Raw genomic sequence first — 25294 nt, 5'->3', positions numbered from 1 at the left:
AGTTTCGTTCGAAAGGAGAGTTAGCGGTACCGTTCTTACTCTTTACGCGGTTCGAAATTGAAATCCTCCGAAATTGTCGGCGAAACGAGTTCGGTCATCGCGTGTTTGGCGCTCGAATAAAATTTTCATGGGACTTTCACCGGCGTTGAGAGATGCACGCGGCGCACTAAGATTTCCTTCACGTTCAGGACGGCGAAGTCGAAGCGCGTCGGTCAATGCGATCGGCGCCGCGGATTCGACTCACGTGCGACCGAAATTTCGGCGCCTCGTTTCGTACGTTTTTCTCATCTCTTAATAGGGAGGATCGTGTGGAGGATGCAGGAGGTGGAGATGCGGTGGGGTACGGTAACGAAGATCTCGAGAGGAGAACCGAGAAGCAGGCAAGACTCGTTTCTGTAAAACGGATGAAACGCATTCTCTTTATTTCTTTACGCCATCGAGTATTTATCTTACGTGACCGAACAATCTTCTCCTCCTCCCGTTTAACGTGACTTTTTAGCGAATGAAATTCGGACATTGTGGACTACTCACTAGGACCAGGCTGTCTCGCCTATTTACAATAGATCTTTGTACAAAAACTAATCTCATATAAACAGTAAAACACACGTCCTCGCGCCCAGGCTCGTCCGCGAACGGAAACGGAGACACTCGGGGACACCTGACCTTGTTCGCGCTAATTTGACGGCGTTGTCGCGTCGTCGTCACCTAATTGTTAGTCGTCGCCGCGCTGCCCCGTCGAATCCTCGTTTCGCGAGAACGTGGCCGAACGCTATCGCGGAAATCGTCTTTGACAGAGAGAAAAAAAAGATACAGGCTGTGAAACGAAAACGGTAAACCGCCCCGCCCCGTCTTGCAGGTCCCCGATGTTTTTCAGCCAGTCAGCTCTTTCCTTCTCAATAAATGCCGACGTTTCATTAACTTGCCGACTAACTCGCGACGTCCGGGTTGTCCAATTTCGCTGGTTCGCCGAAGCCAGGGTCGATATACCGATACAGGTCCGCGTTTCCGTCGCGACACGATCTGGAACTATTTTTCTCGGTTTTGTACAGTTGAAAGTTCGCAGCGTTTCCACGGAAACGTTCGAACGATTTCGCGTCGATCGTCAGGAAGATGCCACTTGTGATCCGATCGGCGAGAAGTCGGGACACCGTTTCCGGACACCATGGTGTCGGACACGATCGTCAGGTTCATCCGGCTCGCAGTCACCGACCGACGCGGATCGTTTACGGAGTCGTTCGAGTTTGGCGGGTGACATCTTTCTCTCTGTCTCTCTATGTCGCTCTGTCTCTCTCTCTCTCCCCCTTTATCTCCTTCTCTCTCCCTCTTTCTCTCTGTCTCTCGTTTTCTCCCTCTTTCTCTCTGCCTCTCTCTCCCCCTCTTTCGCTCTGTCTCTCTCCCCCTCTCTCTCTCTCTCCCTCTCTCGCACTCTTTCTCTCACACCCTCATTTTCTCTCTCTTGCTGTGTCTCTTTTTGTCAGTGTGTATTCGGATTTATATACAACTCTCCTGTATCCGGTTCGAGCGCGTTACCACTTCCGGCTGATGGAACTTGCCCTGCGCGGAGATCGACGAAGACACCGGCCTCTGCGGCATCGACGAGAGCCCTTTGCTCGACCTCTGCAGACTGTAGTAGACCTGGAATCAATTGCACTTCAAAGTGGTCCTTTCGTACTGGATGAGTTAGCATGCGGCAATTCGGAAGGACGTTCAGGAATCGATCTATGACAATTGTTTTTGTTTTTAAATTTTGTAGTTGTTTTGCGTTTTAAAAAGGTGTACAAACACTTTTGTGGACCACTGTAGCATTAGAAACGATTGTTAGCACAACGATTGGTTAACCCTCGGAATACGGATCTCGTATTTTTGTCGGCATGCGAACTGGCTCTCGAGTGACTTACGTTCGTCCTGTGAGGGTTAAGAGAAGGATACAAACAATGTGCAGTGTAATATGCTTGAAACTGTTTCCTGATTACATACTCGACATCCACCTTAATGATATTCGAAATGAAAGGTTTACCAAAAGTTTTCCAATTAGCTGACAGAAAATTAGGTCATCGGCGCGATATCGACGCTTGATTTTTAACAATCCAGTGACTCATATAAAATCGCTTCAAAGGCACGGTCTATGGACTTCAATCTGTAGACCGGCAAATATAAAAGATCGATTTTTTCTCTTTCAAACTAGAAGAGCTCTTTAAAAAATAAAATGAAGTGCTTGAATTTCTACGCACAGTCACAGCGAATGGGTCCGATGACACGTTTATAGACAGCAATTCGAACGATTTATCGATCGTTCTTTTTTTGCTGTCGGCTCCCTTTTGTTTTTTATCTCTTCTCTCATTCACGAATGTACCAACCCTCTCTTTCTTCAGCAATAAATTCCCTAGACATTTATCCTAGCAACGTGGATTCGCGTATCCCCGAATCTGCTAAAAATTTCAGCGCTCACGGTTCCAATACTAATTTAACACTTGAACGACGGGATCTGGATTCACTTGAACCCAAAGTATAAACATTGTTATTTGAACATCAAGTTTTCAACAAGCAATTTACATATTCACATGTTTCATTAGCGCGTGTAGAAAAAAAATAAGATGTCTAAAAGGAGTGCCATAAAAAATGTGTTACAAATATTAACGAATGAAATTATAAATGATACTCTAAGCATACGCCGAAACGATAAAAAAGAAGGAGATTTCATTTCAGAATCGAGAATTAAACATTTTCCAAAGCTTTTCAATTCGAAAAATCAACTTCACCGCGGACTATTTCCTCACAATAGTAACGCAATGACGGAATAATTGGAGTCGACCTAGGAAACCGCGACGACGCCGCTACAATTTCCAATTTCCCCTGTAATGAAATAAAATTCGCGCGAAATAGTATAGCATTACTTATCGTCGATACTTATGAATATTGCAAATTCGTACGGATAGGGATGGCCAGGAGCGGCGAGGGGACGGGGCGCATTAATAATGGAGGAGGGTAGGCGCGAGGATGACGGGAAGAATAATCGAATACCGCGGGCTCGCGAAATTCCGGGGAAACAAAAACACCGGAACAAAAACATGGAAAGCGAATAGAGCGGGTCAGTTAACGGAGGACGATGAAAAAGGAAGGGGCAACTAGAGCAAGAGAATGAGAGAGAATGAGAGAGAGAATGAGAGAGAGAGAGAGGATGAGGACGAGAGAAGCGATTCGGTATTAAAATTATTCAAACATTTAATGGAACGCGACTAGCGCGGCGTTGAAGGAAAACGGAAGCCCGAGTTCGAGACGAGAGTTACGCGCATCGGGACTGGCCCTCTCGAATTATCGAGAAAACTTCGACGTAATTAAACTCGCGGAAGCGCAGATAACCCAAGGCTTCGCTAAACCGGAAAAGTTAAAGTGGAAGACTGCCGCATATTAAAGCGACCTCGACTTGGCTCGTATCCCGCTCCCTTCGTCTTCGGAACTTCGAATATTTAAAACAACCTTGTCGATGTACTGACGCCGGGGTGCTGGCCATGGAAGAAGGTGCAAGAGGGTGCAGAGGAAGGGTGGAACGAGGATCGGACAGAGGAGAGAGGATCGACGAGGTGAAGTCGTAGTAACGGAGGGTCGATTGTATTACTTCCTCCGGCGAAAAAACGAACGCGATTTTCCTGCTGAATATTGTATCACGGCTTTATCGATCGTTCATTCCGTAATTCGCTATTTTCCCCGGGTTCCTCGATCCTCTCTGCCGCAACCATTACCCCCTCCTCTCGCCCGCTTTCGCATGCACACACACATACACGCGCTGTCTGTGGCAAAGAGAACCGTTAATTGCGTCTCATTAATCAAATCGCATCAACTAAATATATACCCATTCTATTAGATATCACGAAAAAGGAGACAGATTAAATTTACAGACCGTAATGAGTTTACGAGGCTAATTATCGAGATGATTTATACACCCAAACGAACGCCCGTCGACTCTGTATCTGCTCTGTCGGCGTTGTCAATGAATAGGTAATAAGTAAAAACGTGAAGGGTAAGCAAAATTCACGTTTTTCGAATTTCAGCTTTCTAGAACATCCTTTCGGTATTGTCGAAAATTACGGGTTTCCGGTTTTAACGTTAACTTACCGAGCCGATCAAAACGACCGATTTCACATTTTTCGTTTCACAGTTGCTGAAATAGAAACGACTCTCCCATGGAAAATGAATGAATTCCTCAATCGAAGCATACGATGTAATTAAAAACAGCGACAAGTCTAAATAAATAAAGTCTTGCCATCGTTATGAAATAACACACGTTAGATGCTTTTAGTAGATATTTAACAGTGAAATGATTACAATTTTGGTTACGTGAAACGATTCTACAGACCCTTCTTTTTTTTTTTTTTTTAAAAAAAAACGTATATTTGTTATTACAGTATTGGGTACGTTTAGAGAGATTTAAATAATTTTTCAAGCGAACGAAGAGCTCTGAGTTAATTTTCCGGTATCCTAATAAATAATTTTCTAATAGGAAGGACGAAACTAGTACGAATGTAAGGGAATATTAAAAATGTTGGCACGATTGGTCGACATCCTCTTAAATTTAGAAAAATATTGGTAGAAATATGTAATAAGTCTCGCATGCAATATTTGAACATACTATCTACGATGGCCAAGAAGTAAGTGTATAACCAACTTATAACTGCACTTCATACATAAATATGAGCTAGCTGATTTAAAGCCTCGATCCCGAGTGTTGTGAAACCCCGGTATTCCGAATACGGATTACTCTCGATCCTATGATTTTATTATCCAAATATGTAGAATGATCCATCACAAAACCAATTATCTGTTTTACGATCGAGACTCGAAACAGTGACGAAAATAAATTGTGTAATTATTTCGCATTACATATATATCATACATTTTTGCATTTTGAATTCGGTCGAATCAGAATCATCGAATCGTTCCATTTCTCTGAATTCTCCGAACAATACGAAAAGGAGCTAACATTTTTATAGAAATAAAATATTAAAATCGTATTACGTATTATCAAAAGTTGGATCTTTCAAAAATCGTTCAGATAAAATCTGTAACGTCTTTTTAAATGCATTCTGCTGAATATTTTGACAGACTGTCTGCCTTAGAAAAAAGCGCATGAAAAACATTTATTCTCTCCATTATTCGAGAAGATTTAGTATTCTAGAAATATGTTCGCGACATGTGGTGGCATGAAACAAAAACCGAATCTTATTATGGTAACAGAAACATCAAATAAATGATTCATTCTATTCATTCAAACGTTTCGTTGTTTAAAAAGTTTTCGAAATTCGTGTTGCCGAACTGATACGTATTTACGATACTTTTTTCAACGATCAATTTGCCCAGTTAGAAGAAGTACATTTGACAACTTACATTTTGGTTGTTACGCTGATTGTAAGCATCCATTGCGATTTGCTTGAAGTCCGCCATAGTGGGCGTATGGTTGTAAGTGTTCGACTGAGGGATATGATTCTGGGGGTAATTTATGGTTGGCGTTGGCAGACAATCGCTTAGGATCGGGTCCGACGGTAGATCCAATCCGTGTTGCACGATCGGTCGTTTCTCGGGCGAGATCGAGTCGTCCGTGGCGCGATCCTTCTTTCTTCTTTGCGGGGGTGTCTTGTATATCGGTGTGTATGTTAGGGGTCTTCTCTCTGCGAACAGATTTGACGAAGCCATGTAAAGTTTCACGTTCGCTAAGGAGATTACTCGATTAAATTTAGACACGAGCGGTCTTTTTACGCGAACAATAGCTTGAGGGTTTTTAATGCGCGAGCTTCGCTTAATATCCCGAAGCAAGAGTGTGTCAGAATCAAGGATTTTAGGGATTTAACTTGCGACAATTTCTGTGTGACCAATTTGAAAGGAATTATGCATACTACTTTGAACATTAGATACAGTGGCCCACGAAAGTGTTCGTGCACCGTTTAAAACGCAATATAACTATTTTAAAACTAAATTAAAACACTCGAATTTCTTTTTAGATAATAGAGGGACTAGTTTACTAGACGACGAATGAAATGCTTTTTTTGTTTTTAATCTTTTGTCTTTCGACTTTTCTGTCTGAGCCTATAACGACAATTTAAAGAATGCGTTTTGTAATAATTATTAAAATTATTATAATTATTGAATTATATAACCTTGAATTTGATAATTATTATAATTATTGAATTATATAACCTTGAATTTAATAATTATTATAATTATTGAATTATATAACCTTGAATTTAATAATTATTATAATTATTGAATTATATAACCTTGAATTTAATAATTATTATAATTATTGAATTATATAACCTTGAATTTAATAATTATTATAATTATTGAATTATATAACCTTGAATTTAATAATTATTATAATTATTGAATTATATATAACCTTGAATTTAATAATTATTATAATTATTGAATTATATAACCTTGAATTTAATAATTATTATAATTATTAAAATATTATAATGTTTAAGCATTTATGACAAAAATGAATGAGTACAATTTAAAAGAATGAATCGATTAAAAGTTTCTGTTCCTTGGAATTGATTTGAATAATTTTTATTTTGCATAAAGATCTGCAGACTAATTACAATCAAGTCAAAGAGAAAATTTCTCTGTGCTGACAAGACTGTTTAAAGTAATGGAAATGAACGTTATAAAATGTTTATTAATTTTCCTACGATGAATAGGCTGCAGATCTTGATGGAAATTATTATCTATATTATTATCAATTTTATGAGAACAACAAAAGCACGAATTCCTCTCCTTGACTAAATTATTTCTTGTGATAAAAACAAACCAAAAGTAATTTCAATCTTTCTGCATATAGTCATTTCTTTTACACAAAATACGAAGTCCATCAATCTACACGGAGATCTAAATACTTTTATCAAATTATTTGATGAATATAAGCAGTGGTTGAATTAATGATACCAGAAAACAAAATGCTTTTTATTCAGATGAAATTACTTCAAATAATTCAGTATAAGATTTTATCCCACATTGTGTCAATCTATATGAACCAGTGGCAGGTGTTACTTAAATACATATCTTGATCGAGCAAACATATTGACAACTGTCGGTGCACTTCTTTATTTGGACACATCCGTATCGGAGTAATGGCCAAAACGAATGACACGCAGATACGTACAGTCAATTGGAAAAGTTGCTTAACAATCAAATAGTACTACGACATTATTGACGTAAAATAATTACTGTTTAGTTGTAGATACATGAACGTGCTCGTTCTTTTAAAAACAAACAAACTCGTTCAATAGTAATAGAGAACCATATGTTTGAAATGCCGTTATTTTACTTTGAAATGCGACTGTACACGGCGGTATAAAAATATTTGTTCCCTTGCTTCGTGAATATGGAGCTTGCTTTTCTCCAGTGAAACAGATACGGACGAATGCTTCGGATTCAAGGAAATCGTAAAAACATAGTTATGAAACCGATGCAATAACTTTTATTTGCCGTACGAATAGGTTTTGTAGAAAATAACGAATAATAAGAGAAACGTATGAATAAACGTACTATAAAAAGCAATCGTTTTAGAGTTCAATTGAGTGTTTTATTTCGAGTGCTTTACGTTCTTGTATTAACGATTTTTTTTTTTAAGTTTATGTAAACGAAGTGTATCATCTCAGGGATCTATAGAATTATTACGGTTGACAGCGTCTCTGGGTAAAAGGCTCGGCATTATCGCTGAGCACTATCGAGGTGTATTATTCAGGTATAATCATAATACGGTAAAAGTGTCGCAATTATTATGTCATATCACCATAGTCACGTTCTATAGTTTCTTAGAACTATTCCAACTTTCCAATGACATATTTAATTCGATTCCATATTTTTGCACATTGTTGTTCGCTTTTATACGTACGGAACATCGAAGTTTAACATTCGCTTTTCTTACGAGCAATACCGACGTCATTTTACCTTTTTTTATTTTAATATTAAAGTTTAGTTTAAGTGAGAAACTGATACAAATTTCATTTCCAGATTGAGAACTTGTCGGACGGGTCGCTGCGATGCTCGATTTTGATATCGCAAAACTGCGGCAGAAATTTGATAGATACACATTGGTTACAGTTCACTGTTCGGAGAAGTATCATCGTTTCAATATAGGAAACGTATGAATTTCATTTTCTAATGGAAAGGGCGATGATGACTGTGCTACCAGGTGAACGCTATAGAACTTCTTGTCGAAGTTGTGGACCAAGTATTGAACAAGTTTGGGAAGTGTACATGCACATATATCGAAACTGAAATTAAATATCGTGTTACAACTGAAATGAACATTTAATTGGAACTGATAACTTCTGGATTATAATTGGAACCAAACGAAACATCCACAGGCAATACACGGCTGGAGTAATTTTAAATAAATAAATAAATTTTTTAATTCAACCGATGCTCGAATAATAAATAACTAAATAGTTGTAAAAAGAAGTATTTAGTACTTTTTCCACGTTACTTAACAAGCTAATCGTTTAAACTTCCGCAGGGGCAGTTTTGTGGAGAAAGTTGTTCAAAATGATGACCTTGACGACGTATTCCAAGGCAATCACAAAATCAGTGAGAAGACTTCTTTTCTAAATAATTATCATATCGGGAAACTATTTAAATTTATTGACGGTCATCGCGGTACGACCGATCAATTTTTCTGTTTTTTTTCTGTCGTGCATAAAAGAAAATAGAACGACTCAAAATAAAATGGCTCAAAAAAGTCCCGTTAAAACCTGCGAGGAGAAGCCTTCTTCAGAAGTTCACCCACTCAAAAGTACAATGTAACTTACAACTTATAGAATCACTACATCCGCAAACCTTAAATGCTATTTCTGCGTGACAGTCTGCAAGTCCTTTCACCGAAACCCTCAAAACTACCAATTCCAGTGATTCAATTACAGACCGGCAGAAAGGGCCGATTAAATTAAATAACCAATAAAGTCTGGGGTAAGAAGAAGAAGAAGAAGAAGAAGAAGAAGAAGAAGAAGAAGAAGAAGAAGAAGATGATGAAGCAGCAGCGATTAAAGCATCGCATGCGGTATTCAAGCAACTTTTGATCGAGATAAAGCTAGGAATATGCGCCAAGTAAAAGAGGGTACGTGTGCCAGGTGTTGGTTCTCCTGTGTGTATGTACGCGCATATGCCGGCCTGTGTGCGTGCCTGGGGTACGGGGTGCTTGTTGTGTGCACGTAGACCGTAATTTGGCGCACGTTTCGAACAATCGGAAACTCGTAGACTCACCATACTCGTTGGGTATGATGTCCGGATCGATGTCATCGACCGCCTGCTTGGTCTGAGAGTGTATCGGGGTAGTTGCACCTGCATTAGGTGGCTCGCACACGATGGGAGCGTGCTTTGGACTTCCGGACCGGCCGTTCGAGTGCTTCCGGTAGAGCGCCGCCAGGATTCCAGCTACGGCCAGGGCCAAAAGAGTCGCTGTTGCTGCCAGACCCAACAGCAACGGGCTCAGCATCGATGCGTCCGTGGTGCCTGTTATGACAGCAATGCAAAATGCTTGATCAACCGGAACGTTTATCTCGCTGCCTATCTGTTGCCTCTCTCACACTTGTCACCTTCCCTTCTTTTGTTTCCACTTCGTGATTATTGCGGCAAGTACATGTAACGCGATTTTTACCAGCGACGCCGACGTCCATAGCTCTCTCTCTCTCTCTCTCTCTCTCTCTCTCTCTCTCTATCTTTCTCTCTCTCTCTGCCTCCCTCTTCTACATTCGCGTCGCGGACGGTTCCGATTTTATTGGTCAACGCTGCTGAATTTATTGTTCACTCGGTATTGTTATCTTTCCTCCTATTCTTCGACCGGTCACATTAGTTCGCTTCATTGTTCGTACGGCGCGCTCCCCGCTTTTAAACATATTCAACTGTGCTCGCGACTACGTCCCCATGCTTCCTACTTTCTACCCGCGACGACGCGACGGATTCCATTATTCCATGTAGTACGACGGTTTTTGTTTCTATTTAAATTCCCACCAGTATTGTGCGGGGGAGTGCGTGCCGTTTCGGCTGAATAGGAAGTGCTTAGTTCCGCGGGAGACGCTCGCCGAAAGAACAGCTAAATTTCTGGCGTAACGGTCGAAAGATTAAGCGAACGCTGAACGTAGTTATTTATTGTTTAATTGTGAGCTGGATAACGTTCCGGAGGATTTTGGCGGCTCATTGTGTAACCATCGACAATTGATCGAGTGCAGGAGGTGTATTATTGGATCGACAACTACGTTTCCGCCGTTTCCTTTTTTAAATTTTAACGTTCCGTTTAAAACATTAAATGTTTCAAATCATTCGAAAGAGAACGTTTCGTTCTACCGGAATCTATGTTTTGTTTTGTTTTGTTCGAGTTAAATAAATGCTCATTTTTCTCCACTTGACAGTCAACTTTAATGATCTGTGAAAATTAACATAAATTAACTCGAACAGAAAACAATCTACAGTGCATCAAAAGTGATATACCTGATCAGGAGCATGTTCTACGCATGCCAAACCCGAAGCAAGAAATCCGGTCGGTAATTTGCAGCAGGAAAATGCACAAATTTTCTACGAATCTTCAAGATCCGAACGATAGCAAGACAAATGCCTGACATTTCAGCGACAGCTGCATCGACGAGGGTTAATTCGACGCTTCTGAAGTTTTTTCGGCACGTTGCTCGTTTCATCGATCAATGGCATAGGGAACATTGATGTCGAGCAGGTCATGTTAATAAGCTAGACGATAATTAACGAAGCTATGTCAATTATGACGCCATTACAGTTCAGCCGATGCATATAATTAGATGAACGTTCTTGCATCGGCTCCTCTCAATATGTGTCGTGCCGGGTGGCTGTCCACGGCACGCTTTGACTGTCTGAGCACGTGGAAGCGTGCGGGCGCGTGAATGCAGACGCGCGAAAGCGTATGCATGCGCCATTGCGGGGGATGAATCGTAAATCAGCCGTTAGGAGCCGCAGTCGCTTTGGGCTTTAATCGGGGTAAAGCTAGTCGCGCCGATGTTACGCGCTGTAAATTTCGTCCGGCGCATAAGCGTTGTAAATTATTAACGCGAGCCACCGGCACGGCCCTCTCCTCTCCGCCCTTCGCCCGCCGTGCACACCCGCCATGCTTTCGCGGTTCGTTCTCGAGCGCACTCGCCAAGCCGATTTTTGATGCAAGCCCAACCGTCGTCATGGATCCCCGATACGGATCGCTAATTGACGTTTGTGCGAGCGTGTTTGTTTGACAAGCATTAATAAGGATGTTTGGTTTCGATGCGTTGCTTCGTTTATTAACCATCAGCCGGATTACTCGGCAGCTATTAATTGGGATGGGAATTTTTGCTGAATATCGATGGCCGCTCGTTGAACGGCCGTCCAACGACATAGTTTTCCTGAACGATGCGCTCTGCTGATACAGGACAATATTTCCCCTGCGTCGGTGTCGTTTCGTAACAGCGTTTTTCGATGGAACCTTCGAACGGAAAATCTCCGGTAATGATGCTCTTTGTTTTTTATCTTCAAGTGGTGACCACCGTTTTGATATCACTAGCGGTAACGTGACGTCGAAGTGTTTCCGCAGAAATAATGGTAACTTGATGTCGAACTGACACCATATCAATAGTGTCAAGTCGTAACTAATTGATATGAAGTCAATTTGTCTTCAAGTCACCATTATTGATACGGAGTCAATTTGACTTCAAGTCATCATTATTGATAAGGGGTCAATTTGACTTCAAGTCACCATTATTGATACGAAGTCAATTTGACTTCAAGTCATCATTATTGATACGGAGTCAATTTGACTTCAAGTCATCATTATTGATAAGGGGTCAATTTGACTTTAAGTCACCATTATTGATACGAAGTCAATTTGACTTCAAGTCACCATTATTGATACGGAGTCAATTTGACTTCAAGTCATCATTATTGATAAGGGGTCAATTTGACTTCAAGTCATCATGATTGATAAGGGGTCAATTTGACTTCAAGTCATCATTATTGATAAGGGGTCAATTTGACTTCAAGTCACCATTATTGATACGAAGTCAATTTGACTTCAAGTCATCATTATTGATACGGAGTCAATTTGACTTCAAGTCATCATTATTGATAAGGGGTCAATTTGACTTTAAGTCACCATTATTGATACGAAGTCAATTTGACTTCAAGTCACCATTATTGATACGGAGTCAATTTGACTTCAAGTCATCATTATTGATAAGGGGTCAATTTGACTTCAAGTCATCATGATTGATAAGGGGTCAATTTGACTTCAAGTCACCATTATTGATACGAAGTCAATTTGACTTCAAGTCATCGTTATTGATACGGAGTCAATTTGACTTGAAGTCATCATTATTGATAAGGGGTCAATTTGACTTTAAGTCACCATTATTGATACGAAGTCAATTTGACATCAAGTCACCATTATTGATACCGAGTCAATTTGACTTCAAGTCATCATTATTGATAAGGGGTCAATTTGACTTCAAGTCACCATTATTGATACGAAGTCAATTTGACTTCAAGTCATCATTATTGATACGGAGTCAATTTGACTTCAAGTCATCATTATTGATAAGGGGTCAATTTGACTTCAAGTCACCATTATTGATACGGAGTCAATTTGACTTCAAGTCACCATTATTGATACGTAGTCAATTTGACTTCAAGTCACCATTATTGATACGGAGTCAATTTGACTTCAAGTCACCATTATTGATACGGAGTCAATTTGACTTCAAGTCACCATTATTGATACGTCACCTACCACTAGCGTTATGAGTCAATTTTACGTACGTCACCACTAACGTTAGGAGTCAATTTGACGTACATCACCACCAGCGTTAGGTGTTCATTTGACGTACGTCACCACCAGCGTTAGGTGTTAACCTCAGTTTAATAATCGTCAGGCAACTGTTACAGCAACGTGTGTCATCAAGAAATGCGAAATCTAAACATCAACTGTCAGATTTCTTATCAGTCACAAAATGGTCATTCAAAAATGGCACTTATACCACTTATATCTTCTGTTTTTATTTTTTTTTTTTCAAAGAATGAAAGATCGTACAATGAGAAGTAGAATGTAGAGTGTAGATTACTCTATGAAAACTGAATTTAATAGAACTTTATTGTTCTGAAATGTGCCGCTTCGATAACATTTCAGACAACAATGTGCACGGGTACTCTAATGAGGTAGAATCTGAATGGGCATTGCAATTTTCGTGCGTTGCAAATTAATATACACAAAGTGTTCAATGTGGACTGTTTACGCGAGTTCGGCCTAAAAGCAAAGCTTTGTTAATGTCGAATCTTCATTCAATATTACCTTGCCATTATTAACACTGCCAAAGGGCTAATACTGTTTGGAAACCCTTTGAATCGATTCTACTCGTTAGAACGACGAAAAGGTTCTCATATGTGTATAACAATGCTCAAAATTGCTTGAAAAATAAAATATAGTATCTCTACGTATAATAATAATAATAATAATAATATCTATATCATAATAAAATTTTGCATTATAATTATCGTCGAAATAGTGATAAAGTGACTTTGTCAACATTCATGTTATGATTTTGATTTCTCGGTTGTGTAATTTTGGATCGCTTCTATCTTGATTGTAAAATTGCTGTTCGCTAATTATTGTGGAATGAAAAAAATAACTTTTTTTTTATAAAAGACGTTCAATTTTAACCGTGTTATGTTAAATGAACCGTAACGAATAAAAGTTCCCTGTTTCGATGGCGTATGTTAATTGCAAAAACGTTTTACTGAAAATAATTTATAGCTCGTTAACGGAGGCTCTCATTTGTATTTTGCTTAAAATTTTTTCGAATTTGTCGATTTCATTTCACGCAATTTTCAAATGTTCCCGGATGAACAAAAAGCTCTGATGAATACGAAATTTCCATGAAAATGAGGAGAATAGAAGTAAAACTACCCGCAGTGTGTTAATAATATACGGTAATAACGCAGCAACATTTATAGAATGCAGCGCTCCGGTAATTTTTCGAATCGCATTACGTATTCTGATGCTTTCGCCTCTACCGGCCATTTTTGTAGTATAATTATGTTCTAAAATCGTTTCCCGGTATACGCATTCATTTCCGAATGAAACGTGTATGCCCATTAACATATCATCAACGTACAAATGCATTATATTGTTCGGACAAACAGTAAACGGAGCGAAATTCATTTCAGAAATTCTGGTGTTTTAGCAGATTTTCTTGTTCGAAGATTTGTATATTTACTGGTGCAGTCGACTTTTGTTAATTCCGTGGATATTAATTGGGTCGGCAGATCGATTAGTGAAAATAAAAATAACTAAATTTACACTCTGACAATGTAGCAGTTTATATCCGCATAAAGTATAGACATGCTGAGTCGATATTTAATCGTTGGTTTAATTCGAAAGAAGAAGTATAAATATTTACACCTGCCTGCGAATTTCCATTGCGTTATCACTTTTTCGCAAACTTATTGGTGTCACAGATGGTCAGAAAGTATGAAATCGAAGTTGGAATTTTTCAATAAATTAATTTCTGAATAATCAACGAACAGTTCAGCAGTGTGCTTTTGGCATATTGGCGAAGTTGATGCTTTTAATTTAAACGATTTGAATTATTTAATTTAAACTTAATTATAAGTTTAAATTGCGAAAAATGTTTTTTTCATGCCTCTTAACCTTGAACTGGTACGACGATATTCACAAAAATAATTGGTATACTGAGATTATGGCGAACCTTGTATAAAAACTTATGTAAAAAGTTATGTAAATCCGAACCATTGTATCTTACCATTATATTTTATTTTTAACTAGTGTATATAATTATAAAAACATGTGGAAAATTAAAAGTTTATTAGAAGAATAAAGTGAAAATATTTCAGTCACTCATGACCCAAAAATACTGGTTAAGTGTTAATATTGTTTTAAAAAGAACATATTACTCACATTTCTATTCGTACAGCAATTTCTCGAGACAAATGCGTTACAACTCTTCGCACAGTGATCGTTAACGAGATCCAGCGATTTCCGAACAAAATGGTGGAACAAAATAGGAGTAAAAAATTGCACGACACGCTAAAATAAATTTGCCGTTCATTGAATTGCTGTCGCGAGTCTATGTGAATTCCATTTCTCGTGTGTAATTAATGGCGGACGCGACAGTATTGTATTTTTAACAAGTATGCAGAAGAAATGTGAAATTGGTATGAATAGAAATTTCGTGGGGCGGTCCAATGCGGCTACCATAGCATGAAGAGCATTTAACTACAGATTCTGCTGAATTCAATTAAATGCCGTGGCAATAGAAACACAGAAACATTCCCCAGCCGTGCAATTTATTTATGTAACGGGAAGCATGAACGTTTACGCAAACGTTATCGTTCACTGTTCAAAAATTGGCGCAGCAATGCCGTGGTCCCGTTTGTATGCTCAGAATAACACAAACAACATACATGATAATAGAAAGAAAACTGTCACGTAAAAAAATTCTACACGTTCTAGGATATTTGCAAAAAAATATGTATTTTCAAAAATGTAATAGAATTTTTGTTGACAAAAATTTTGCGAAGAAATAAATTTGCTATATGCCGAGCTCGCCTCTTATTGATCAGTGCTTTTCGTTAATAACTCGTAAAGAAAGCCGTGGATCGTAATTTTGCTAAGGAAAAAGTTACTTCAAATGACCTCAGGAACTCACAATTTCTGGATTGCAAGACATTTTTGGGACACTCTGTAAATTCGCTTGAAGTTGATTTATGTGACAAAAATGTGAAAATCTCGGATTATTCTATACACAGCACGTAATACTGAGTGGAGATGTCAGAACCAACCGCAGTCTATTCTTTCGATCACTGTCCGTTCGTTTACACTATTTTGTACAATAAAATACTCACAAAGCTCTGCATCGCTCGAATATATTTTTATACTCAGAGTTACCAACAAAAAGTGCCCACACGAACGAGCGTTCCAACGAAAGGTACCATCCCGGTTTGAAGAACTAAATCGAATCGATCCGGTTTAAGCCATGCAAGACCGAAAAATCCAATCGCAAGTCTCGCTAACGAGGACGGGAGGGAAAAAGTACGTGGCCAACTGATAGGTGAAATTTAATTCAGGTGTTGCACCTCTCGAATCGGCCATATTCGACCATACCCGGAATCGTTGAAAATTAACCAAAAAAGAACCGCTGTAAATCTGCCGTTATCTTTTGTTCCGCCGGAGACCATGCTACTCCGAATCCCTGGCAGGACGAGTGTCTGGGGAGCGATCGTGATACTCGTTAAAGTTTGATTAGATTTTGATTGTGGGTAGGAATAGGACCAATTTAAACTGTTCCTAGCGGAATCGACCGTCAGCGAAATAGAAAATAAAAAGTAACCGCGGAACGGGAACGGAAATATACAGGGTGTCCCAGAAATATCTCGTAATACGGAAATGGGGGGTAGCTGAGGTCATTCGAAGTAACTTTTTCCTTAGCGAAAATGCAATCTGCGGCTTTGTTTACGAGTTATTAACGAAAGAACACTGACGAATGAGAGGCGAACGAGCGAACTACAACGTGGTCGATTGCTCGAGCGCAACGTGCTCCGACCGCGAAGCGTGACAGGAGAAGGGGAGGCTTCGTGCCGCGTTCGAAGCAACGAACAAGTCACGGAGCGCGAACATTCCGATTTGTTTTTTACCACATAACAGCGATAATTTTAAGAAAAACGCTGTTCATCCTTGTTTCAGAATGTCTGAAGAATATTTACTAATTTTTCGGACCTGAAATAGTAAGTAATTCAACCGTGACAGGCGGTTAAGTTTTCTTAAGCGCGCGACACCTCACGTGTCGATTCGCAAAGCTAATGTAATAATAAATAATCGCGTTAAAGAACATAGCAGTTCGGAAATGATGGGACCACCATTGTCTTGTCTTGGTCGCGGCTTCCGCCGGCAGAATTTAGCGGGACGTTAAGACATTAGTTAAGTCCGACTGTTTTTCTTCCGGCTCGATGTGTAAACACTTGTTTATACCTGGACATGTCGCCCGGCGTTGTGTGTAATTAAACTTTTTGCGCCGTGAAATTGGTTGCTCGCCACTCGACCGCTGCTTCGCGTCCCTTCTGCTCACTCGGCACCGGGACAACCTCGGCAGGCGATTAATCGATCACCGTGGAAAATGGTGAAAGCGAAATTGCCAAGGCATAACAAAAAAATATGGCGATTCGACTATTCGCTGCCAATTTCCGCTGCTGATAAACTCGCGTATTACGCCGCGCGGAAAGGCAGTTCGACGCTCGACGCGACCTACGCGCGACCTCGCACAATACAACGCCGATTGAACTAAATCGTAATTTCTGCGAATCGTAGAACATTTCGCGTTGCGGTTTTTCATGCCAAGGGGGCGGGGGGGGGGGGGTTGGATGGGAGATGGAATTCGATCGGGAGCGTTCGTCGTGCTTTCAACATTTCTATCTCTCCTCCAATTTTTTTGCAGTACCAGTCCTTTTATTCGTCTCGTCATAACGCTGGTTGAGCGTATTGTTTTTATCCATTGTTACGCTTTATGTGTCCCGGATCATTGGATCTGTTACGCAGCGGAGGTGCACGAAGTTTTAATTTCGGTTACAACGAGTAGGGTAGTGGAGCCGGTTACTCTGCGGAGACCAATTGCTGAGCCTTTGGTTTATTTTCGGGCACAATTATCTTTGTATTCGTAGAATAAAACATATTAAATAGCTTTATTCAAGAATAAACAAAATTAACAACTCAACGAACCAATGGCAGTAACCGGCTCTATCACCCTACGAAGTTGCAGCGATACTTTTTAAACATCGACACGCGTTTCGACGAAGATGTAGACAGTTTGTTTTAGGTTTCCGTTGTGAAAACAAATTTTGGAACATTTACATTGGATTCTCGGTTTATTAACATAACTTAAGCGAACTTCGTAGCGAAACTTGTTTTGCAGAAGGGTCGATTTGTTTTGTGAAAGACTGAATTTGATTGTGAAGACTGGATGTGATCTGCAAAAGGATGAATTCGGCATGCACAATCCATATGCGTATTTGTAAAAAATTACCGGCCCGGAGAGGTGCTAATCGCATCGCATGGCCGACGACGTCTGAAATATTCCCATTGGTGGCCCGGCTATATTCAACTGGCTCATATACGTTCCGTGGACTGTTTGCGTAGAAACTCGCGAGCTGCACTACCACCGCCCTACTACTAATTGTGGCAGAAACTGAAGCAAATAATGAAGGAACGACAGGAACAGGCACCGCCACGTCAACTCCTGCCAAATATTGATACACCTTGCTGCCACGTTACAGTTACGGCAGTAAATTCGTTACAAAGACAACGCACTACGCCGGGGCTCGCCTTTTATAGTGGAAATAACCGGCTAAACAGCCACGAAATTCTTGGCGCAGGCGTTGCACAGGCGACAGAACTGTTTCGCGTCGCTGCATTCCCCGATTTCTCTGAGGAACCTTTTATTTGTTGTACGAATGCCTTGCTACGGTGATCCGCAACGACAGAGGGCGACATTGCTCCGCGCAAACGAGAGCTAAATGCGCCAGATCGGTAAACAATTTTATTTTCGCGTTGAATTTCCAAAGTTCTGAATTATTGCCATTTATTTGCGGTTCGTGTGTACTTTACTTGATGTCATTTAAATTATAGATTCGATTGGTTTTATTGTACTGTTACCTTTAAAATTGTACCTTCAGCAGATGAAGGGTTGAAAGTGAATCTGGTATTAATATTAGGCTGTCGCATATGGAATCTCGGATTTTTATGAATGACGTTTAGTTAATCAAAATACGAGCCATTCGCTTCGATACACTTTTCCGAACGAGTTTATAATGTGTAAATGTCATTTTAAACGAAGTTTTGGTCTTTCAAACTCGAAATAAATTATACAAATACGGAATTCTGAAAATATTCGTTTTGGCAAAATATGAATGTTTTGGCAATACACGATAAGACTGTAAAAAAATACTGTAAAAAATAAACAACAATACAACGTAAATAGGGAGGCAATAATAATAACGTAGTGATAATCCGACATTTCACATGTACCAAAATACTGAAATCAGTGATTTCTTGATAAAAATCAGTTTATAGAAATTTGTATTTTTGTAGACAATCTCCAAGAACGTGTAGAGTCAAGCAAAATCTCATTTCGAGAAGTAGTAGCTTTTGAATTAGTGCATTTTTAAACTTGTTACGATAATTGGAATTTATTGAACACTAATCGTTATTGACATTTTCAAGGAAAAAGGTCTTTATGACATTGTGCAAACAGGATTTTGATTGTTGCATGTACCTCTTAAAATAGCGTAGCAACTTTCGGGAAAGTTTTACTCAACGACCACAAATAACGGAGATATGTAGGTGTTTCTATTTAAATATTCCGCCCCATGTGTATCGTCCACGCGACCATTTGCTACACTGTTTTGAATCAGTTGCCCAAGATTAATTCAGTGGGAAATAGCAATTAACCAGTACCGTGACGATCGATCCTAGGATTTACAACCCCAGTAAATTGAAAAGACAAGCCACGCGTTTAGTTTCGGAAATGCATGTGCAAACATATTTGTAATTAAATATTAAATGAACATCCATGCTGTCATGGACAGTTGTATACACCATGTTACGTCAACAGGATATTTTAATATATTCCATCAGAGATAAAATATAACATTTTCAAGTTTGATAGATTCTTCACAGGACACCGAAGAGTTCCTGATCTTTTACAATGTTATGGCTGTGAAATGATATATTTTTTTGTAAATTCTCTCCGAAAAATAAAGTAGATTCGACTGAAGTTTTAATTAAAGAACACATACAAATACTCGTAAAAAATTTCTATGTCACCCGAGATGATTTATCTACTCTTAATTGAATGGGTTAGAATAACAATAGCGTAAGTGACATTTTTTTCATAGTGAGAAACAAGGAGCGTTATTGTTCACTAATATGTGTATTGCTTATCGATCAAATTTATTGGTAAAATAATTTAGAATTAAGTTAATTTATAATAAGTTTATAATTTATTTTACTTGCCTTTTTTTAACGTTTTGGCATGTATAGATTAAATTTTAAGATGCGAGTCAAAGTTTTCTCAGATCAAATTGGTAGATATAGAACTCGAAGTCATTTTAATGCTAAATTCAAAATAGTTTTTCTGGCTTAAAGTAATTCCTTTTTATATAACTTATTGCATTTCATGCATACGAGTCTTTCAACAGTTTTTTAAATACAAACAAATTTGATAATGTTAGAATTATTTTGAAACGCGATGTAACAATTTTCTGAGTCACTACTCAAGTGCAAAGGGCTTGTACGAGTTTTAGTAATCTTACAATTTTAATCCTTTTATAAAATGTACCGTGTAATTGTTGAACAACCGATGAATTGTTAATATTAGTTTCTGTTGAGTGTATGATGTTATCACGGATAACGAGTCCTGTCAGACCCGAAGATTAACTTCATTAATCTGCTGGCCCCTCATTCAAAGTTGATCGTTTCAAGATGAACCGAGTGCAACAGTAAATAACGTAGGGCAACCGGTTGGGAATTTTAAGTGAATAGCTCCTCGTCCTTTATGAGTGCGACATCTTGAGAATGGAATTTGAATGCACTTAAGACACTCTTCTATCGTGACGGCGTGTTGACCGTGCACTTTGTTCCGCTTGCATAAACAATGCAGTCGAAACGGCGCTAAAACAAAAACGCGTGGACAGACGTTTCTCAGATCCTCCTGCTTCGAAAAGTCGCGATCTAGGGCATGCACTTGAAATCATTATGCAGACCGTTTCGAAGTGGTGACAGGTGCCAACTGACATTCAAGCTATCAGTCAACATTTCTGAAACAGAATTTCTGGTCTACGACGCGTCGCTGCGAATGCGTTCAGAATGCGACGTTCCGTGAATCAAGATGCCAAAGAAGAATCGAAAATTGAAATAAGACGTGTCTTCGAATAGTTCTCACGTATGATAAATGCACGTATGCTACTCCACAAAGTTAAAGAAACACTAAATGACGATTAAAAAATTGACAATTTTTTGAAGTTGTGTAAAATTGTGTCAAAAAATCTGAAAAATATCTACTGCATTTTTTCTTTGGAAGTTTTGCACATTCCGACGACTGTGCAGAACTTGAACAAATTTTTCACATTCATTTTAACGAGATATTGTAGAGGTAAGACACTTCTTTGGATTAACCCCTTTAATACTGGTCTGCGAAGTTTTGTCACTTGTTGTGCTTTAGTAAAAAATGTTAAAAGATCGATAACTGTTCGATCATAATTTAATGTTTCTTCAATTACAATGCTTGTAATGCCTATCAAAATTTGCACAACGAATGTTATTACAATAAACGCATTATCACAAAAGCATAACTGCAAATAAGAGTCACATATCACACAAAACTAATTGTCATAAATATCACTGATTTCAGCTATGTTTCTTTCTCAAAATTTCACTTCGCTTCTAAGTTCTAAATAATTAATGGAAGTACAGTAAATTCTCCCTAATTTTCCTTCGGCTTGTAAACGAAACTGGACAATTTGGAAATAGGAGCCTTGCACATCGTTTTTATAATCGTTGATAATCAGCAAGTATAAAAATGAGGCAACAGCTATAAACAATTACAATTATAACTATAACAAAATGTATTTACTAGTCACGCTGTACATTCTGTCACAGTATTGTCGACCGTGGCTTATCAGTTTAATCGTCGGCCTTTTAAAACCGACTCGCTTCATCCTCTTTCGTTCCACGTCCATCTTTCACAGGGATAGAAATCGATCCGACTAAGAAGATGGGAAAACAACACGATGCTCCTGCCAAAGGATCCTCTCCGCGTCCTTGCGCGGGGATCCGAAGTCGTTGAGCCCGCTGGAACTTTTCTGTGCTCGAGAAGGCTGGCTCACTCGTACACGCGGGCCAGCCTTAGGGCGGCTGAGACAATTCGTCCTAAATCGAAGCAATCTCGCGGAAACCCGAAACCAATTTCGGAAGAATTGCATTCTAAAACCGTCCGCGTGCCAGCTTCGAACCAAACAGCCGACCATCGTGCATACGATCGTGACGCCGATTTAACCGAATGTCGAAACTTGTCGAGAAGTTTGCGGCCGCAGTCGATATCCTGGAAAGTCAAGCAAAAATACAAGCCCCGCAAGTACACAGTTCTCTTTTTTTTCATCATTTTCCCAGTTGGTTTCTCAACGGCTGAAGAGCTTCTATTTGTAAAAACATTGTTGCGAGAACATCTGTTTCATTTAATTGTCCTCTTTGTGTGTTTATTATTTGGCCGAGAAAAGAGGCAAGTGTCTTTAGCGTGAAGTAAGTGGGACAGGGTAGTCGTCCTTCATTCCCTTGTCATGCACCCTTCTATCTCTGCTATGTACCCTCCATTTTCTACTCATTTACCCTTCTCTCTTTGCCCATGCACTTGTTCCCTGTTCGCTCGTATACCCTTCACTCTTTATCGAACATCTTCGCTTCTACTGCTCGTTCCTGCTGACCCACCCTTAAAATAATTTACTCCCGTTTTCGCCTGGCTGTAGGTGTTATGCGCGATGTTAGTTATGGCCCATAAGTATTTGCTCGCCTGCAGCTTCTTCTGCAAATGTGCTGGATTAATAGCGAAGCGATTTAGAAGTTGCGAGTATGAAAATTAATTTGAATGCGATGTTGTCAGTCGTGATCAATTGTAAAATTTTATGAAGCTTTTTAGTTTCGAATTAATACCGTTTGATTGTCTTGTTATGGTGTGGTTAGGAATTGACATTCCTTTATAAATTTAATAGGATAGGCAGTTATGATATGTTTGTAAAATTGCGTAATTTTGAAAGTAGCATATGTGTGTTCGAAGAAACGATATTTTAAACGATAAACGAAAAATAGAACCAGAAACAAATCTAATAAACTTGAGCCATTTTCTTTTCGTTGCTACGAGAAATATTATTATTATTTTTCTTTCGTTTTTAAAGAGAATACAAATGCAGAATATACGATATTAGCGAACCTGAGCCAACTCGTTTATTGAAGATATTAATAACTGTCGAAGTGTATTATAAATAATGTACTTCCATCACATGTGCGGTTTTATATTGAGGTTACCTTTATATAGGTATTTTAATAAAGCCTGATCAATGAAAAATGTCTCTTGTTTCTATTGGCATATGTAACTCACACTGCGTGCACGTACATTGTGTTTTTCTTTTCTTTTCAGAGGAAACCAACTACGAATATTTGTCGACAGGCATGTTATTCGTTAAGCGATTCTCGTGAAAATAGCATTCGTAATTATTTGATACATTAATTTGTAGTATCCAATTTTTATCGCGCTGCATTCAGATTATATAGTTTGTTATAAAACATGCTATTTTTTCAATTTTATGTTTGTATAGAGGAATCACGATAAAGGTGGAAAACTATTTTATTCATAATTTATCATTTCCCCTAGAAGACTCGATTATAAATAGTGTCATGAAATGAGAAAAAGTTGATAAATTTATCGCAACGCTAGCAGAGTACATAATTAAAATAAACCGAATAAAGGAAGTTATTCTGAAATTAGTATGCTTTTTCTCTGTCACTAATTCATCCGATGTTATGTACCTCGGGAACAACATTGTTCAGCGTGAATAAAAGACGAAAATATGTTTAACATACTGGGAAATTCTGTTCTCGCCTAAACGCGTTTGTCAACGACAACTTTTTGAACTTCCCGCGCTGCGTAATTTAGAGTTCCTGCGAAACTGAATTGGACGCCAGCCTCGAAAAACATGTTACCGGGTAACTAACTTTTTTTAACATTTTTAAACGATTTAAAGTTAAACGAGACTGGAAACAAGCTCCGATGAAGTTGAGAACCTTACTTAAAAAATTTAAACGATGTTCCGCGAAATTTTATTCCATCTGGTAGCGAAAATTATATTGTTAAAAACTTTCGGCCCATTCGTGATAGACATTCGATATTCTAATAATATCTATGCAACAATCATGATATTTACAAATATGAATGAATATACTGCAAATGTCATACAAATGTGTACAATTTAATAAATATATTTTATGAATCATTGTATCTAAATCTAATAAATATATACGATCTTGTTAAACAGTTACTAATGTGAATATTTCTATTGATTTTTGAGTTTGTACCCTTTTTTTATGAAGAAATGTAAATACTTGAGTGCCATTACATTTATTCTGACGATCTATAAATTTATTAATATTGTAATATAACGGACCATACGATATTATTTATTTTATGAACGTTGAAGTTAAATGCAATTGAAACTCGTTGAAATTCATTTCTGAGCCAATACTTTCTACACTGTCTGCACGAATGTATAAGATAATGGAGCTAGTTACTGTGGGGTGATCAATTGCTGTGCTCTTGGTTTGTTTCCAGGAATAATTAACTATATATTTATCGACCAAGACATGTTACATGTTTGTATTAAAAAATGAACAAAATAAGAAAATTGAATAAAAATAAAAAACTTTAATATGTCTTATACAAAAAATATAAAGTTAATTATGCTCGGAAGTGAATCAAATTTAATATGTCTTACTCGATAAATTTGAAGTTAATTATGTCCCACGGTAATCGGTTCCGCTACCATAATTGCCATAATTGCTACCATAATTGTTTACAATGCCTCACAGAATATTAGACTCTTTAAAACTAAAATTTACCGATACCCTTATCTATATTACGAACCAACAAAGAACCACAGAGAGTCTTATTTACGAAAATTAGATCCATGACAAATGGATAACACATAATACCGTCTTCGCCGACTCTCCGCGGAAATCCTTCTGCTGCAGTCTGTATAGACAGCGAAAAAAATGCAAGAAGAAGGCGTCGACGAAAAGATAAAGAACATAAGAAGAATAACTATTTATCACCTCCTTTTCGTTCCCTCATCTCAAATATCTTATCTCCTTCTTCTCCCCGGTCACGGTTTTTTCGACCATCTACCCCGGTCCGCTATCTTTTCGTCGTCGGGCCACTGGTTGGCAGGGTGCGTGCATAAAAAAGAAAAGAAAAGAGGAACCGGCCTTATTTCTTATTTCACAATTCGCGGTGGGTCGGTCGGTCCTAACAGTGATAGAGAGGGGCAAAGGGAGAAAGGCGAGGACACGTTACTCCGTCAGGAATAAGGGGGAAGAACCTTGGCCCGCGCTTAATTTTCCTAATGGATTAGCCGGTGATCATTCAACGGCCACCGCCGCGAAATGGAAAGGCGGGGTGACTGTAATTCTCTTCGCGTTTCG

General features: G+C 38.7%; 1 protein-coding gene across 2 annotated transcripts in view; it reads right to left on the bottom strand.

The window, feature by feature from the left end:
- Positions 1-390: 390 nt before the first annotated feature.
- Positions 391-25294, bottom strand: part of LOC117218318 (protein turtle homolog A) — a 246218-nt gene continuing 221314 nt past the window's right edge. The window contains exons 10-12 of one of the 2 annotated variants that reach the window (XM_033466615.2): positions 9259-9507; positions 5383-5663; positions 391-1635 (exon numbers count right to left, since the gene is read on the bottom strand). In XM_033466615.2, the coding sequence (XP_033322506.1) occupies positions 1492-1635; positions 5383-5663; positions 9259-9507 (674 nt within the window). In that variant the 3' untranslated portion in view covers positions 391-1491. The other variant, XM_076528779.1, reaches the window with a different exon arrangement.

This window comes from Megalopta genalis, chromosome 2 (assembly GCF_051020955.1).
Source record: "Megalopta genalis isolate 19385.01 chromosome 2, iyMegGena1_principal, whole genome shotgun sequence".
Taxonomy (NCBI): Eukaryota; Metazoa; Arthropoda; class Insecta; order Hymenoptera; family Halictidae; genus Megalopta; species Megalopta genalis.
Note: the sequence above shows the minus strand (reverse complement) of the source record. Positions and strands in the feature narration are given on the sequence as shown.